This window comes from Mixophyes fleayi, chromosome 2 (genome assembly GCF_038048845.1).
Source record: "Mixophyes fleayi isolate aMixFle1 chromosome 2, aMixFle1.hap1, whole genome shotgun sequence".
Taxonomy (NCBI): Eukaryota; Metazoa; Chordata; class Amphibia; order Anura; family Limnodynastidae; genus Mixophyes; species Mixophyes fleayi.
Window position 1 is genome coordinate 233141737 of NC_134403.1, and position 19057 is coordinate 233160793.

The 19057-nt window shown below is 39.8% G+C and overlaps 1 protein-coding gene across 1 annotated transcript in view; it reads left to right on the forward strand.

Moving 5' to 3' along the window:
- Window positions 1-19057, forward strand: part of TNNI1 (troponin I1, slow skeletal type) — a 109752-nt gene that overhangs the window by 69566 nt on the left and 21129 nt on the right. Inside the window, exons 4-6 of the mRNA XM_075195623.1 lie at window positions 2443-2574; window positions 2663-2752; window positions 16847-17023. Coding sequence (XP_075051724.1) covers window positions 2449-2574; window positions 2663-2752; window positions 16847-17023 — 393 coding nt within the window. The 5' untranslated portion in view covers window positions 2443-2448. The remainder of the gene's footprint in view (window positions 1-2442; window positions 2575-2662; window positions 2753-16846; window positions 17024-19057) is intronic.

Consider the following 19057-nt stretch of genomic DNA (forward strand, 5'->3'; position numbering starts at 1 on the left):
CTAACCAATAACGATTATCGAATCTCGATTTGTGTTTCCAACGCACAGAGATTTATTCTCAAAATGTAGCAGAATATATTCAAGCAAAATTATAATAAGTACAGCCGTTTACTTATCGCAGGCGCTCTGGATCCAGTGTACAGTCATTCAATCCTGAAGTCTTGGGACAAGATGTCTGAACACTAGATGAGGAGCTGCTGCTTATATGCACACAGAAATACAGTAAAACAATGCAGATGGTATAGCTTGCTTCTATTGGTCCAGGTTTCAGGAAGGTCCAAGGGGTTGTCAATCATTGCCTAGTTTAAGCTCAGGAATCCAAAGGAGGGGGTCATCTCTCCAGGGGATGAGCTCTGATCTTCCCGCCAAGATTACTTAGTCATAATAGTCCATAATTCCTTAACATTAATAACTTGCGTATGCACTCTGCGCTTCCTTCGCAGCGTGAACCGGACAGTCGCAAATGCGAAGAGGATTAGTATGATACCCCACATGACTAGATTCCTTCAACGTGTACCATATGTTTTACGGATATGCATATAACTTAAAATATTACATATAAATACTACTATATTTCGACATAAATGACTATGTGTTGCAACTACCTTTAATGTGTACTATTTTACAAGTGTGAGTGTTTGTGCGAATGTATGTAAAAGACTAAATACTGTTGTTGCCACGTGTTGCAGCTGTGTACGCCCTTTCACGCCGTAGCGTAACGTACGCATCTTTTCAGACAAAGACAACCAAGTTTGCTCGATTTTAATTGAAATGACTTTATCCAATATGCTGACTTCGACAAAGTAGTTTGGCACCGGTTGCACAATTAATAAATAGGTAGGCAGACTGGGGTCATATAAAAAGGCTGCAGGTAAGCAGACATTGAATACACTACAGTTATGAAACAACAGCTAATTATATTAATCCTGTAAGTATCAAGGCACAACTTTAGTTTCAAAAATTGTGACAAGCACTGCTATTGTTAATATTATTGTAATTATTACTATTACTATTAACCTTTATTTATTGGGTTGTACAAAGAAACCCCAGTGCTGCATTGAAAGCATGCAACAAAACAGTACATAGCATTAGAGGATAATACAATAAACACATTGCAGTACAATTCACAACATAGCTATGAATAGCAGATCAGGGCGATGAGGTGCAAGGGAGTATAGTAACATAATATAACTAATATAAGTAGGAAGGAAAGGCGGTGGATAAATCAGTGCAAGCTGAACCTGTGCTCAACAGTGTGGGCACAACTAACAGAATCAAAGCCTCTGATTGAGGTGTGAAGATAATGGAAATGTGAGAGGAGTGAGAAATGAGTACCAGAGGAGTTGAGGCAACAGTCATTGGCCAACTGTAGAGTGTGAGAGAGAGTATTTATGGAGATGAGGTTGGAGATGTAGGGAGCAGAGGGGTTGGAATGGACTTTGTAGGTGAATGTCAGGAGTTTCAAGAAGATTCTGTAGGGTAAATGGAGCCAGTGTAAGGTTACAGGGGAGGTAGAAGTGGAGCACCAATAGAGTAAGATCAGTATTGCTGCAGCATTGAGTATAGATTGAAGAGGAGCGAGATTGTCCCCTGGGAGGCCAGTCTGGAGAAGATTGCAACAAACCAGGCAAGAAATGGTGAGAGAATGGATGACAGCTTTGGTGGCATCAAAGGAGAGGATGTGTCTTATATGAGTGATGTTTCAGAGATGTAAGCGACAGGATTGGGTGAGAGATTGGATGTGGGTGGTGACGAAAAGGATGACATCCAGGCACTGGACTTGGGGAACAGAGGAGATGGTGCTGTTGTCAACAGTGATGAAGAGGTGGGGAGGAGACTCTTGAAGGTGGGAAGTCAATATGTTCACTTTTGGCCATTTTAAGAAAACATTGGGACATCCAGGAGGAAATGGCAGAGAGGCAGCAGGACACCCATGAGGAGGGATTGAGAGAAGTCAGGAGCTGAAAGGAAGATGTGAGTATCATCAACTTAGTGCTACTGGGGCCTGAAGGTGATGATGATTTTACTCAAGGAGGAGGTATACAGAGAGAGGATCAGGGGGACAAGGACAGAGTCCTGAGGCAGTCCAAGAGAAAACAGGGATGGCGGGAGAGGAGCCAAATGTAGCAACAGAGAAAGAGCAATTGCAAGAGAAGCATTCATTGGCCAAAGTAAACTTATGAAAAAACTTTTTTTTTTATCATTTCTTATAGATTGAAATTAAATGGGCTAAGAACATGCATAACTACTACCTTCTATAAGTTATATAAATAATATCATCAGATGTTAAGAGTCAAAGAGCAAATTTAACAAGTGAAGGGTGTGTGTGTGTGTGTGTGTGTGTGTGTGTGTGTGTGTGTGTGTGTGTGTGTGTGTTTAGCTTCCCCTGCAAATAAGAAAGACAGTATCTGCTTTTCTTAATTTTCTGGTTCTCCTCCATAGAGTTTGATGCTGGCAAAGGCAAAGGAAGCATGGGATCAAGAACATGTGAATACACAAGAGGAAAAACAGAGATACCTAAGTGAAAGGGTACCACATACCAACACGCATGGTCTGGGATTGGCTGCATTACAGGTGTTGCTTGAGCTGCTTCATAGCAAAGGCTTTCTTCACTTTCATTGTAAGAGTCAATACCCTTACATAACATTTTACCTTTTTTCAGGAGCTGTGTCGGGAACTCCATGAGAAAGTTGGGATTGTTGATGAGGAAAGATATGACATTGAAGCCAAAGTTCTTCATAATACGAGAGAGGTAAGTTAAAGGCAATACTTGTGGGTGGAAAAATATTTCTTTTGCTCCAAATAGTGATATGTTATCACTTATAAACTAACTGCATCATAGAGAAGTTAAACAAAAGCTGTATATTAAGAGAAAATACTTATTTATTTTTACTGTACATTAGTTTGAACTATAAGGTGGTTTGTTTTGTGAGGGTGGTATTTTCTCTCTATGACTCAGGAAAGACTCTCATGTACTCCATGATAATTGCGATTTTGCATCATAGTATGGAATAATCTGCTAACACAAGCTTTTTTTTGTGGGTGAAATATTTATATGAATTAAATGAATGGACATCTTGCAATTTGAAGACAATACTATTTTTAGGGGGTCTCAGAGCTTTTAACCCACACAAAGAATCTTTAATTTCCACTTTCCTGTTACAATGCTTATTTTTCCATAATTCAGCTTGCTGATGCACTTGATAAATTACATAAAATATGTTTAAATGTGCGCTGCGTCTCTGGGTGAGTAATACCGTTGGCCGCAGCATGGAATAGGTTAGACCCTGGCACTGGGAGCTGGGGAGTGTAGGAGGACATATTAAATTAATTAATTAATAAAAATGTTTGCTGTATAGGCGCTGCATTGTCGTTAGTTAACCGGTGTGCAGTGCTGGAAGAGTTATCTTAGATGTATGTGACGAAATATATGTGTATATCTAAACTATGTGTCTTTTAAATGTCTGTAGGCGCTGTGGCTCTGGTAGTGTAAAAATGTGTACATATCAAAATGTGAATGGCTAAAAAAAATAAAAAGTACCTTCCCTGGTGGTCAAGTGGGGGCTGCAGGAGCAGCCCTGGAGCCTTTACCCACCGGCAGCCAGCTTGCAGCACCTTCTTGTGGTCCAAGCAGGCTGAGCCACGTACTGGAGTTCAGAGTGCTGCCCTGGGATCTGGTACCTCTTCCTCTGGTACTATTTTTGGTCAGGGGGAAAGCTAGACCCCGGTGCGGAGTCCCTGAAAGCATTTTAGCTGGGAGATTTAAAAGATAAATCTCCCACCATATACTTTCTGGCACCAAGAAGGAGAGAAGGCTGAGCTCTCCTCTCACTGGCAGCTTTTGGACAGGGGGAAAGTACACTTCCCTATGCCACTAGCAGCAATGTAAAAAGGTATTAACCCCTCCAGGCTGATTCACGTGGAGGCTGTTTGACCATGTATTGTATTATTCCATCTGTGCTTCTGGATGATCATTAGTACCTCCAACTAGTGTGTAAAAGTCCTTGTCAGGAATATTGAGCAATAAAACATCACTGCTTGAAGATTCTGCCTGAGACTATTATGCTGCTGTATCCTGTGACCAACAGATTAGAGCTTACACTAAAAATTTGTTCCTGTCCTGTGGTGAACCCAGCGTCTCTGTTCCATAGTAAGCGAAGCGTGTAGGAAGTATCAGTCAGCCCACAAAAAAAGAGGCACTGCAGCAACCACCCAGAAGTAAGCGGTTCTAAGTGCCATTGAAGGAGCCTAGTGGTGGCAGACGAATTCTCCTACAACTATTGTGCAGTTCACAGTCCACGAGTGTCTGATGGCAAGATGATACCAGTAGTGGAGAATGTTCAGCAACAGTCGGTTACTGACAGTGAGAGAAAAATCCAGATAAAATATACAAGAAAATCATTCCTTCATCCTTCTTCTCCCAACAGATTGGATGGCAAAGTAAGCCCATCTGGTCACAATTTGGTTCCAGGTGGAAGATGACAGGTTGGAGGATTGCAAATGTAGCATGTTCTGGCACATTTATTTTAACCAGACAAACACTGGATTGTCCAAAATTAGGATGCTTCATCTGTTCATTAGGCGAAAACAAGACAAATTAAATTATTCTAATATTAACTTGTGTTCTCACAATGTTATAGTAAGATGTGATTTGAACAGACGTTTTATTTTCTGCAAACTATATACAACTAAAAATTAACCAGGAGACTTTCTATCATATTATATCATGTATTGTATTATTCCATCTGTGCTTCTCGATGATCACTAGCACCTCCAACTAGTGTGTAAAAGTCCTTGTCAGGACTATTGAAAAGCATGGAGATACAGGAGGGGAGGAATAACAGGCATTGTTGTAGGCAATCTCTGCCCTTTGGAGCAGGGTGGCCCGGTCATTGTGGCATTTCGAGACGTACAAATGTAGGAATTGCTCGAGGGACTGGATGACCCTTTCTGCTTGCCCGTTAGACTACGGGTGATACGCTGAAGACAGTCTGAGGTTAATCCTTAGCAGAGTACAGCAGGATCTCCAGAAAACAGCGACAAATTGATAGCCACAGTCCGACAAAATATCAATGAGAAGACCATGGAGCCAAAAATTTTGCTAATCGAGCAAAGATGCAAGGGTTCGTGCACACAGTAACTTAGTCAGAGGAATTAAGAGGCCCATCTTGCTGAATTGGTCTACAGTTAGCCAGATGGCATGATGGCCTGATGACCAGGGTATGTCTATAGTATATCTGGAATAGACATAGGCATCAATTTACCTGAGGGGCAACTTCGGGAAGTATTACTTTTGGCACAGACCTCAAAGAAGAGAACAAATTCTCTGACATCAGTAGACATGGAGGGCCATCACACAATATGGGAAAGTTAATACAGGATATCCAGATGTTTTACTATCATGAGACTCAGAAAATTCTGCGTTCCTTAGGTAATCTGGAATAAATAATTTGTCAGGAGGGGCCTCCAGAGGTGCCAGGTCCTGTAGTTAATGGAGAGTCATACCCAGGTCTAAGGCCAGTCCTGTAAGGATGCAAGAGGCAGAAATTATTGGTAGAGGTTCAGCGACAGGATGGAAACTGCGGCAGCCATAACGTTTCTTGATCCAGATCGGAATGTGATGACAAACCTAAAGAGAGTGAAAAATATTGCCCAACATGTCTAGTATTTAATCTCTTGACAGACTCTATGTACAAGAGGTTCTTATGGTCGGTGAAGACAGAAATCCGATGGGCTGGCCCCTCAAGCCAGTGTGGCCATTCTTCGAATGCCCATTTAATAGTCAGAAGGTCCCGATAGCCCACATCCTAGGTGGTTTCCGCAAGAGATAATTTCCAGGAAAGATAAGCAAAGGGTGCAGTCTATAATCAAGGAGATCCTTTTGGGATAGGATGGCATCCGTGCCCACATTGAAGGCGTCTGCCTCAAACACAAAAGGAAGATCAGGATTCGGATGTCTGAGAACTGAAACTGAGACAAAGTCATGTTTCAAGGCCTCGAGGGATGCCATTGTAGAAGGAGGCCAATTGGCAGTGTCTGTCCCTTTGCGGGTAAGTGCAGTAGTTGAAGCCACCAGAACAGAAATGGAATAGATACATTTTCTATAATACTTTGCAAAGCCCAAGCCCAAAAACCTTTGGATAGCCTTCAAGTTACTGGGAAGCACTCAGTCCTGGATAACTTGGAAGTGATGACATATCCAAGGAAGGTGACCTTGTAGTATCTCAAACTCGCACTGGAGGTGATGACATACCCAAGGAAGGTGACCTTGTAGATCTCAAACTCACACTTCTTGATTTTGGCAAAGAGATGATGCTGGTGGAACTTGAGTAGTACCTCTCTGACATGCAGGCGGTGTTGTGTCAGGGATGGGGAGTAAATCAAGATGTTGTCTAAGTAGAGTACGACAAATTTGCCCAGGAAGTCCAGAAGCACATCGTTGATTAGGCCTTGAAAGACAGCTGGTGCATTACAGAGACAAAATTGCATAACCAGATATTCCTAGTGGCCTGACTGGGTGTTGAAAGCCATCTTCCATTTGTCTGCCTCTCTAATATGGATTAGGTTGTAGGCTTTGTGAAGATCTAGTTTGGAAAAGATTGTGGCCTCTTTGAGTTGCTCGAAGAGGACTGAGATAAGAAGGAGCGAGTAGGTATTCTTGACGGGTAAATTGCTTAGAAGTCTCAGGCTCCCGTCCTTCTTGGAAACAAAAAATAAACCACCTCTAGCTGGTGACTCAGAATGCCTAATAAAGCCTTTTTGTAGATTCTCCTCCACGTATCTTTTCATAGACTTGGTTTCCAGTATGGAAAGAGCATACAGCGTACCCTTCGGTAGCCTGAAATTACGTCTATAGTACAGTTATATTCCTGACGAAAAGGTAGGGTATCCGCTTTTTTTTTCAAAGGACATCCTAGAAGTCCTGGTAAGGTGAGGGGAGCTGCTCAGGCAAGGGCTGTATCACCTGTAGGGGCAAGGTCAGGTAGGTGGATGAGAGGGACTCCAGCAGACAATTTCCCCCTAACTCCAATCTATGAGAGAATTGTATAGCTGAAGCCAGGGGTGACCCAGGATTAGCGGAACTAAAGAACAGTGTACAGTGTCAGCCTCTCTCAATGGAGGATGCCCACCATGAGTTGGAGTGGTGGAGTCCTAGAGGAGATCTTGCCACTGGTCAAAGGATTCCCATCCAGACCACAGACTGTGATCACTGACTACAGTTTAACTGATGGAATACTTAAGGTCTTAGCGAATTCTATCTCCAGAAAGTTTCAGGCTGCTATCCAGAAAGACGGAAATAGAAGCAAAATTAGTGCCAATGAGATCTAAGCAGAAATCAATAACAAGTTTTTGCAAGAGATGATCTGAAGACTTAGATGGACCTCTCCCTCATCCACTAGAAGTGATCTTTTCCTGCCTTGTTTGATCAAGAGTGAAGAAGGTGGCCCTTGTTGCCACAGTACAGACAGAGCCTCAGAGTACGTATTCTTAACCTGTCCTCAGGAAAAAGACAGTTGACGCCCAGCTGCATGGGTTCTGCAGTATCCACAGGCACAGGAAAAGAGGCTGAGGGTGCAAAGGAGGATGGTGATTCCTTTTCAGCTTTCCTCTCCTCAATCTGAGGTTGGGAAGGAATACTGCACCAAGGAAACTTTAATCTGATCGGACAAGCCTAGACGAAACTGACTTCAGAGAGCAGGATTATCCAACTCGCTATCAGTGGACCAGCACCTGAACTCATCACAATATTCTTCAGCGGTTCGCCATCCCTGTTTAAGGGATCTCAGATGTGATTTCACGGAAGCCACCCAATCAGGTTCATCATACAATAACCCAAGGGCATTAAAAAATGCATCTACAAACTGTTAGGACTTAAGCCGAAGGAACAGTTCTGAGGGTCACCTTGAAGAAGGGAGATAAAAATCCCCACCCTTTGTTGCTCGGAGCCAGATAATTGGGGTCTTAGGTGGAAATAAAGCTTGCAGATTAACTTTAAAATGTAAAAATAGCCTTTGTTCTCTGGAGAACCAATACGAGAGATAAAGTATGGGTTCAATTGAATGAATGTAGGTATAGCGCTCAATTAACCCGATATGGATATAAACAGATATGATGATATATAGTGTGTGCCCAGACAGGACCATACAGGAGTATATATGAAAATAGGGGAAGTTTTATCTACAGCTACAAAGGACAGCTATGAGCACCAGGTTTGAGCCTAGTTATGCCAACCTATACATGAGTTATTGGGAAGATCGCTTTGTTTGGACCACAATGACTTGGCGTCAAACCTGGTGCTCTGGAGACGTTATATTGATGACGTTTAAATCATATGGGAAGAACCAGAGACTCAATTACAACAATTTTTACAGCACATTAATATCAATCAATATGGACTATCATTCACAGCACACTATAGTAAACAATCCATAGAATTTCTAGATTTAGAGACTTTTATCCCCGATAACCAAATTGCTATTAAAACATTTAGAAAGTCAGTCAATGTCAATAGCTACATCTTGTTAGATAGTAACCATCATCCTAACTGGTTACAAAGCATACCATATACCTAGTTCACACAAATTGCAATTGCACCCATCGCCAAGATTATATTGAACAAGGACAACAGATGAAATATCAGTTCTTGGAGAAAATTATGACAGTAATACAGTTAATGAAGTCTACTTTAGACTACTCAATGTTGAGAGGGATAGCTTATTGAAGTATAAAGATACAGATTCAGTTCCTTCCTACAATTCCCAGTCTGCCAATCCTGACAGCAATAAAATGTTCTTTATATCCAATTATTTAAACGGGGCAAATCAAGTTACCAAGATCCTTAATAAACATTGGCACATTTTAAAGCAGGCTGACACAATAGGACCCACATTACTATCACACCCACATATTGTATTCCACAGGGCCCCGGATATCAGGAGGTCCTTTATTTTGTTTCATATCCCTAGTACCTCTATCCAGAGCAACTGCAAGTTACTGAAGGATAGGACTCCAACCTCCGGGTTCTACTATTGTAGCACATGTAGCAACTGTCAAGCTCTGAAATGCAGAAATAAACAACCGATTCTTAAGTATCAATCCCCATCTGATGGTAGATCATACAGGATCAATGATTTTATTTCATGCAATAGCTCCAACGTTATATATCTAATAGAATGCCCCTGTGGAAAACAATACATAGGCCGCACGATCAGGAAGTTAAAAGTGTGAATTGAGAAGCATGTAAGAAACATTAAGAAAGGTTTTGAGTGTCATCACCTATCACGTCACTTTAGAGAAATCCATCATTATGACTATACTGGAATCAAGTTTATTGGCATCAAAAAAGTTAGTACTAATTGGCGAAGGGGCATCCTCGTTAATAAAATTAACAGAGAGGAAAGAAAAGAGATATATACGCTGAAGACCTTGATACCTAGAGGTTTGAATGTGGAGTTAATTAATAAATCTTTTCATATATACTCCTGTATGCTCCTGTCTGGACACACACTATTTATCATCATATCCGTTTATATCGGGATAATTGAGCACAATACCTACATTCGCTCAATTTGACCTTTACAGGGAGGGATATCCTTGGTCTTGCTGCCCTTGTCTCGCTTGGAGAGAGCGCATTCCCCTCTTAACCTCATCTATAAAGTTTGGGTTCCACTACGGGTGCCAGGGTGGCCTGAGAAGACTTTGAGGCCTTCACTTGTTCCGACAATCTGAGTGAAATATCCTGGACCACTTGAGATAGGGACTGCATCTGGTCAGCCAAGACCTGTGCTGGGCTTGGACTGGTTTTATTGGGCTCCATCAAAGCGGAATCCTCCAATCCTTACTTTAGGCCAGTTATAATGTTAAAGCTAGTGACAACGAACATAAGTATTTAGAACTCATTAGGTGGTGGAGGTCTTCGTCTATAGTAGTCATCTTTTCCCAGAGAGTCAGTTGCACTTGCAAGTACTTGGATGCCCCCAAGACTAAACTCTAAAGTAGTAGTAAAAGCTTTTCTACCATCACCATAGTGTAGAGGTAGGAAGCAAGGAAACCAGCAAAACAATACACGGACAACCAGGAACAAGCCAAGGGTCATTGGACAGAAGCAGGCAGGGTAGTCACAGATGGGCTAAAGGGCTTCCAGCAAGCACGGAAATCCAAGAAACAGAGCAAAGGTCAGATCAATCAGCGTTCAAGCAGAGTCCGGTAAACAAGCCAAGGGTCACAACAGGAGTCAAATCAGAATGGCAGAGTATCCACAGAAAAAAGTCACAGCAGGCTGTTAATTAATCAAATCTACTGCATGCCTGCCCCAGCTGACAAGCTGATTGCCAGGACGCGGTGGTGATAAGAAGAGTGTCAAAGTCACCCTGGCAACGGCCAGGACACTGTGACATCCTGGCTGCCATGGGAACAGCTGGGACGCGGCCACAAAAAGCTTCAATTTAGAAATACAATTAAGGAAAAGAAGGTAATAATATGACACTCTTCCTGATACAGGTATTTAAAATGCCAATTAATAAAGTCTTAATCTTATAGTGAAATCTTTTGTGTATAGAAGAGAAAAAAAACTCAACTAAATAACAAATGAAAATAATTGGTAATGATAAAGGGAAAGTGATGGTTATTCACGGCAGGAGATAAGTTCAAACAACTGTGAATTTATTTTGTATATGTTGAAAACATCCAGAATAATGAATAATCAGATACAGAGGAAACACAGCTTGCAACTGATTAAATAGCAAAGAATAAAGTCTCTATTAATGGTAGTCTCAGACAGCTGTAGTAATTGAAGATCCGCAGATACACTGAAAGTCTGTAGTACTTCAAACCGTATAATAACAGTTCTGATAGCAGACAATAGTATTTACAGGAAATCCAATATTCATGATCACCTTAAGGCACCAAAAGTCCAAGTACAATTGAGATGAGCCCAGAGCCCCTCAGTGCTATATAAGCAGACAGAGTTATGTAGAAATATTTATTTCCTAGTTCTATTCTCAAGCAACAGGACTCACTAAAGAATTCAAAGTTGCCAAAAAGCTGAGTTTGAGTAATAATGCTGTTTGCCAAGTTACAGAGACAGAGTTGAAGCAGAAACCTGTAACTGAAGAATCCCAGAGGCTGTTCAGGAGTAGAGATGGGCGGGCTCGGTTCCCCGAGATCCGAATTCATCTGAATTTCGCCTATCCCAGTACCGAGCCAAGCAGACTCGGTACTCTCCCGCCCATTCGGTATCGAAATCGAGGCAAAACATCATCGTGACGTATTTGTATTTCTGAGTTCGGTTCTCGCGAGATTTGAAAAAGCATAAATACCCGCCTCCACAGCAATCCATCGCCATTTGACAGAAGGAGAGAGCAGGGTTAGGTCACAGGCTATATTAGCACAGGGACAGAGCAATAATTGGACACATTATTGTTTCTATTCTATTCTATACAATTCTAATATTAATACCAATTGTATTAGCAATTGTTAGAGCAATAAGAGAGGAGGATAGAGGAGGCTTTTTTTTTTTTTGCAATATTTTACTTTTGGGGTGTCCCATATTCCCCAGTGTTTTACAGTAATGTTTCTGGCTGTCAAAAGTCATATTTTTCAGCAGTATCTAAAACAATATTTTGCACTCCAAGTGCTTTTGGGGTGTCCCATATTCCCCAGTGTTTTACAATACTTTTTCTGGCTGTCAAAAGTCATATTTGTCAGCAGTATCTATATAAGACAATTTTTTGCACGACAAGTGATTTGGGGTGTCCAATATTCCCCAGTGTTTGACACTAATTTTTCTGGATGTCAAAAAAAGTCATATTTGTCATCAGTATCTATATAAGACTATATTTTGCACTACAAGTAATATGGGGTGTCCAATATTCCCCAGTGTTTGACACTAATTTTTCTGGCTGTCAAAAGTAATATTTGTCAGCAGTATCTATACAACTTTTTTCACTACAAGTGCTGTGGGGTGTTCAATATTCCCCAGTGTTTTACACTAATTTTTCTGGCTGTCACAAAAAGTCATATTTGTCAGCAGTATCTATCTAATTCAATATTTTGCACTAAAAGTGCTTTGGGCTCATTAAAATGGATTCAAAGCAGTCCACATATGAGCAGAATCAGCAAGCAGGTGCTGGCACCAGTCCTGATGGTAGTGTTCCTAGTACGTCATCTGGTAAAGCCGATGTAAAAGTACATAGTCTTTTTAAATCAGGGAAAAAAACACACACCAAAAAAAAATGTAGCATGTTGAAGCAAAAAGAAGTGTAACTGAGGAAAAGTTTACGGTCGATAAAAAAAAAAATTGTCAACATGCCATTCTACACACACAGTGGAAAAGAAAGAATGAAACCTTCGCCTTTCTCCATTACTGCCAGATCTAAAAATATTACTGAGCCTTCTTCTTGTAAGGTCATTCGTGAGCAAGCAAAACCAAGTAATTTGGAGTCTAAAAGTGGTGCACAACTACTGTTACGTGGGAAAGCCGAGCTGCAAGAAAACAGTAAGGCATTAGAGGATAATGTTTGCTCTGAATCAGAAATGACACCAATCCCTGTGGAGAGTCCATCCACCAGTGGTATGTGTAATCGTGAGCATTCTGTTAGTGTACCCATAAAGAAAGGTCCTTTCAGCAGTTCTGCTGATGGCCGCCTGAACGGCCCGAGTGTAGCCGGTGATACACCAATTGAGGATGCCACTTTGGAATTAGAAGAGGATGAGGGGGAGATTTGTGTAGGCGACGAGGGCGCTAATGATGCTGTTAATGATTATGATGCAAACAGATACCAAATTGCCTTTCTCAATTTCTATTATATAACGGCTGAATAGTTTTCTATTTTACTCCTAGTGGAGAGGGGATCTGATGCAGACAAATACCAAACTGCCTTTGTCCATTTCTTTTTATATTCTAATTCTACAGTCTATGCAGGCTGCTTTTCTTCATAGACAGCCACCAAACTACCTTGGTCCATTTTATTTTTTATATTGTTCAGTCTATGCAGGCTGTTTTTTTTTATATTTAACTACAAGTGGAGGGGGGGGGGGGGGGGCTATAGAGACTGAAACCAAAATGCCTTTGTCCATTTTAATTTATATTGTACAGTCTATAACGGCTGAATTTTTTAGTATTTTCTACAAGTGGAGGGGAGCCTAGAGAGACAGAAACCAAACTGCCTTTGTCCATTTCTTTAGATATTTAACTGTAAGTGTAGGGTGTAATATACACCCAATGACGATGGCTGCATTGTCAATATGCATAGATGGAGAGGAAGACAATCTGGTTTGTGTGTAGAATTAATGACAGCCTACCAGGATTTAAACTGTTTTTTCATAATTATATAGCTTTACAATTACATTACTTATCCAATAAACAGGAGGAGCACTAAATTCGGTTATGTTATGCCCAAAACAAAACCAAACAAAACCAAAACCAAAACACGCAAGGGCGGTTTGGCAAAACCAAAACCAAAACACGACGCTAATCCAGATCCAAAACCAAAACCAAAACACGGGGGTCAGTGAGCATTTCTATTCAGGAGTAACATTTTTCACTAACAAAGATTGCATACAACACAAGCGGGTTTTAAACTCCAAAAGTCCAATCAGATCAGGAGAGAAACACACCCTATATAAATGAGACAGGTGTGCAATGATAAATGTTTACCACAACTGAAGGAGTCACTTAACCATTGCTTACTGCAGCACTAGATCTTGTTAGTATGCCTTTTTTTTGGAATTGGAAGTAATACATATAATAAAGGTTCAAACTCATTGCTGACTAAAGTTTTTTGGCCTTTAGCACCTCATTCTTGTTCTACATTCTACAGGACATTTTCATTCTGAAGTACACAGCTTTTACCATCGCCAGTTATAAATCTGACAGGGTTTGGGTTTAACAATTCTATTTTACCAGCCTTAATGAAAGACCTTTTTTCTCTCATTTTTAATGCGTAAAGTTTTTCGGTGCATTTGTTCATGGTTGGTCAGTTTCTAGTTCCTGGTTGTCAGTATGTAGCTAGTTGACGGCCAGAGGGTAATGTTTAATTTGTTTGTGGGTGGTTGTCAATTTTATTAAAAAACAAAAAACAAATTCAGAAGCATTTTATTCATGTAAAGGAAAATAGAAATTATAATTATTTTACATTAAAAGCCCAAGGGAGGTAGGTAATGGTGGGTAAGAAGTGGGTGGCAGTCACAAATAGGCATAAAACAATGCAATGGAGCAAACAGTTTCAACACAGTGGAAACTATAGGCTTTTAATGTAGATCACTCGAACAGTAAAATTAGTCAATATAATACTGACTAGAGAGTGTGGGTTCAGTCGCATACACACCACATCCAAAATCCGAACAACCAGCTTTAATAGAACGATGGAGCTTACAGTTAAAAGGATACAATGTTTCAATTATTCATAGAGCTGCCACTGATAATCCATCAGATTACATGTCAAGGCACACTCTAACCCAGTGGATTCCAAACTTTTTCAGTTGTGTCCAAAAAATTTTCAAGGCACCCCTAAGCCAAAACAATTACCAATAGTTCCCTGCCTTGCTTACCACTGGCCCTGGCCGAGGCACCCCTGTGAGATCTCCAAGGCACCCCAGGGAGCCTAAGCGCACAGTTTGGGAACCACTGCTCTAACCTATGAAAGTTCACAGTCAACGTCTGTGGAGTAATCTGTGAATTTTATTATCAACAATTCAATTCCTGATTCACAAACTAGTGACTGCATTAAAGGTGCATCTTCAGCAGACAAAATCTTGTCTGCAGTAGAAAACTGTATTTCTTCCAATGATTGTTAGACTGAAAAATGAAGACTTTGACTTCAGAGCAATTGTTAAACACTATAAATAACTTACAGTGCAAGATAACTCAATCATTTTTAGAGGAAAGAAAACTGAATTTCGTTGGCATTGAAAAAACAGGCCATTTAGGAATTGAAAAGTCCAAACAACATTTATCTGCAAAGATATGGCTCCCCCACATGGAACAGCATGTTGAATCAGAAATCCAAAAATGTATGACATCCTCTCTTTTTTCTATACAAGATAACACAGAACATTGTTGAACCTTTTATGCAGAGTAAAGATTTTATGCAGCTAAAGATTTGTAAAGATTTGTAAAGTATCATGAATTCCACTTCAACAACATTTAAATTAACTTCTCAGACAGAATTGATCAGTGCCTCATTCCACAACAAATGTGTCTCCTCAGACACTGATGTTCTGATGTTCCAAAGAAAAGAAATCAAATCCACCCTTCCAGAAACTGACTTGATTTATCAATCCAGAGATAGTTAAACTCAAAAGACAGACCCTGAAAATAAACAAAAAGCTAAGTAAACCAGAAAAAAAGAGCTATTGTTTCTGACTTAGAGAATCCTGTCCGACTGCTCTGTTTTTGTTTTAACACGATCAGCATGGCCGAGTAGCATACTCTACCTGCCTGTCAGCAGCCGGGAACATGAGTGTAGTGAGCTGCCGCTGGATGTCCACTGCTTCTGTTAACAAAAAAGGGGACGGAGCACAAGTCGCTCCACACCTCCAAAAAATTCTAGGTCCCTTGTAAGCAGGGACATGACTGCCTTCCATTCAAGTTCACTGACTATAATAAAAAGAAAAGGTGCAGAAAATGAAAATCAGACAGTGACAAGGAATGTTTCATTTTTCTAGAAAATATTTCTTGTGACACCACAACTCAAGAGGATTTCATCACAGCAACTCTACCAACATTAGTACCAAACTGAACAAGCTGACAGGTTGAGTGAAGAACCGTGGATAATTGTTTTAATTTAAGGTTCTCAATGGACTGCAGCTCATTGGTGGCTTATGTCAGGTTACAACACACCAAGGTAGCAGTGGGAATTGAGATAATTCTAGTGTGGTATTCTTCCTGAAGCTTAAAATAAAACATAGCTGTCGAATATTGTGCTGGAAAGAAGATCAGAAAATGTAGTTATGTTTATTGAAGATAGTCATTAGTCTGGAAAGAGACCTTGAGACTAGAATGAGCTTCTCTACAAACTGATCATACCTGGAGCTAGCACAAGCAATAAAATCACAATCTTTAGTGTTGAAATTATTGTATATAAGTGAGTTGTCTACATTTGAAATATGTGGAAAAAAGTAGGTTACTGAGGTTTTTTGTAAAACAGAAACATTTTGAATTGTTGGATAGCAAATGGCAGTTTAGGCTGATGTGAAGTGTTTTCAATAGAATTCACTCATAAGGAAGACCACCTTCTGGTGACATTAAATTAAGCAAGAACAACCTTTACCGGAAATATTAATAATTTTAATAATTTAGAGAAACAAGGGGAAACCAAAAAATATAATGGCAATAATTATTATGTTGTTGAGGCTAAGTGCTGCTGATACATATAAAACAAAGGGATCTAGTCTCAGGGTACTTAGGGCAATTGATAAGTTTCCCCCACATGGAAAAATATTTGAAAGCTATTCCAAAGTATAGGCAAAGTATAGGTGCTGCACAGGAGAAGTCTTGGAGGTAAGAATAAATAGGCATAGGATGACAGGCATGATCTAAATCAAATTCATTTGAATTTATCGGACATTTCATATTACGCTCAGCTTTATGTTGTATCTAAAAATCTGCCTAGGTGTATGTGCATTTATATATGTATTTAATTGCATTGCAAACAATACTGTATCTGCTTTTATTATTCTTAGTAGTTGCATCTTAGCAAAATGTTGATAGGCATACAAACAGTAATGACAAATTATATTGTTAGTGTTTCTGACACAACTGCAGCACATTGTAAAATAACTTCCTTAAAGCATTCCTTAAATCTAAACAAGATTTCATAATTACTTAACATCTTTTCCATGAGAGATTCAAGATCTGAAGATGAAGGTGTTGGATCTGCGTGGAAAGTTTAAGAGACCGGCACTGCGTAGGGTGAGAGTATCAGCTGATGCTATGCTCCGTGCTCTTCTGGGATCAAAGCACAAGGTTTCCATGGATTTGCGTGCAAACCTGAAATCTGTCAAGAAGGAGGATACTGAGAAGGTATTGTTTTTTATTTTAACACACTAACAATAAATAAAGGTCTGCCATAATCAATCTCTACAGCATTGTTAAAATCTGTGCTTCAGAGACTTCTATATATAAATATAAAATATATATTGCATAAATTATCTGGTGAACTTGGCTAAAACATATTGAAAGTCATTAGGCTAATTGTAAAGCAAAGGTACGTTGAAAAACGTTTATGTAAAAGTGCAATATTGTCAGTACTTAGAAACCAACTAAGAACAAAAGTAATGAAAAAAGTGACACTACTAGATATTAAAAAGTTAGATGTATGAAATTTGTTTTATATAGGGGGACATTTGACCTCACAATCTTCTTTAATCCGTTTACCAAGTACCTAGTATAACTACTTGCCTCCATTCCCCTTCTACCATCTTAAAACTAGGTTATGATCTGATTGGCAGTATTTTATTCTAACAAATAAATAAGAGACGAAGAATGCTAACAGACCCTAGTCAAATATAAATTAATAATGTTTTCTATATTCCATTTTTTTCTTTTAATCAGCACCAAGTGGTGGAATCTGTAAATATTCCAAAATTAGAGTCATTTTTCAAGCATCCCTGCTGGCAGGATTAGGGCTTCAGGGGGATCAGCCGCTTCAGAGGGGAGTAGGTAAATTGGAATTGTTGGGCCCCTCTGACCTCTGGGCCCAAATCGGCCGCATCACTACCCTGTAGTTCCATCACCACTTTTAATATAACTCTCTCAGTCATGCTATCAAGATAAGAGCAACTCCCATACAATCTAATTTATCATTTAAATAGCTATGGATTAGTTTAGTCTAATTTTTGGCCTCTTATTTAGAGTAAAAATAGATAGATAGATAGATAGATAGATAGATAGATAGATAGATAGATAGAAAATGTGAAAAGAGCCCCCGATATCAGCGATAAGGCTAATGTGGAAAAAATATAATAAGGTTTAAAAACACATAAAATGTATTTTTAAAAATTTAAAAACCTATAGAAATGTAAAAAAATGCTGTATTAAAAAAATAAAACATTTTAAAATGATTTTAATCTGTTATCATCTGGGGAGGAGAAAGTGATAACATAACAGGTCTTGTGTGCGGCCTTACAGTTGAGCCGATAGTAACCCTTTGATGTATATTGCAAAATAAAATAAAAAGGCTTTATCACTAGTGAAAACTCTTATTTTTGCCAGCAATAGAGCTTTCCGCCCTTTGATATATCTGCAAGTAAGACACATAGTGCATTATTTAGAGTTGGTAGGAAATTGAGCTTAGATGTGCACATTTGCACCTGGACATGTTGAGATTCAAGGGCTGCAAGTATTGGGCAACTTTATTTTTATATTGCGATTAAGGCAGCGGTTCCGAAACTGTGTGCTGCGGCTCCCTGGGGTGCAGCGGCGATCTCACGGGTGCTGCTGCAAGGGCCAGGTGGTAAGCAAGGCAGGGGACTACTTGGTAATTATTTTGGCTTAGAGTTGCCTTGAAAAAGTTATGGATACCATAATGGTGCCTTGAACTGAGAAAGTTTAGGTTCCACTGGATTAAGGGTGTAGCTAGAGGATAACCCTTACCAAATCTCAGGGGGGAATTCAATTGACCGCCTTACTGTACAAAGTAACATGGCCTGTGCACTATTACCGTTATTACGATAATAGTGCGCTTAAATATCGTTATTACTGTAGTTTCAACGCTGGCTATTTGCTCCCAGAAAACCGGGTTACATTTACCATAATGACGGTAATAGGTTTAGCGCGGCGATATTCTGGAGGGAATTGAATTCCACCCTTAATCTGTATGCAAGTTTTACAATCGTCCCACCTGCAGCATAACGTGGTTTTGACAAAGTGCAAAACTACTCTTACTTAGTTGTGTTTAGTTTTAATTTGTGCCCAGTACCTCTAGTACAGCATCAACTCTTTTATGTCTATGCACTAGGGTCTTCCATTTTATTTTACACTTGTATTTACTTAACTTAGTTACGTATATCATTATTACATTTGTTATGTCACATTTTGATACTTTTTTATTAACTT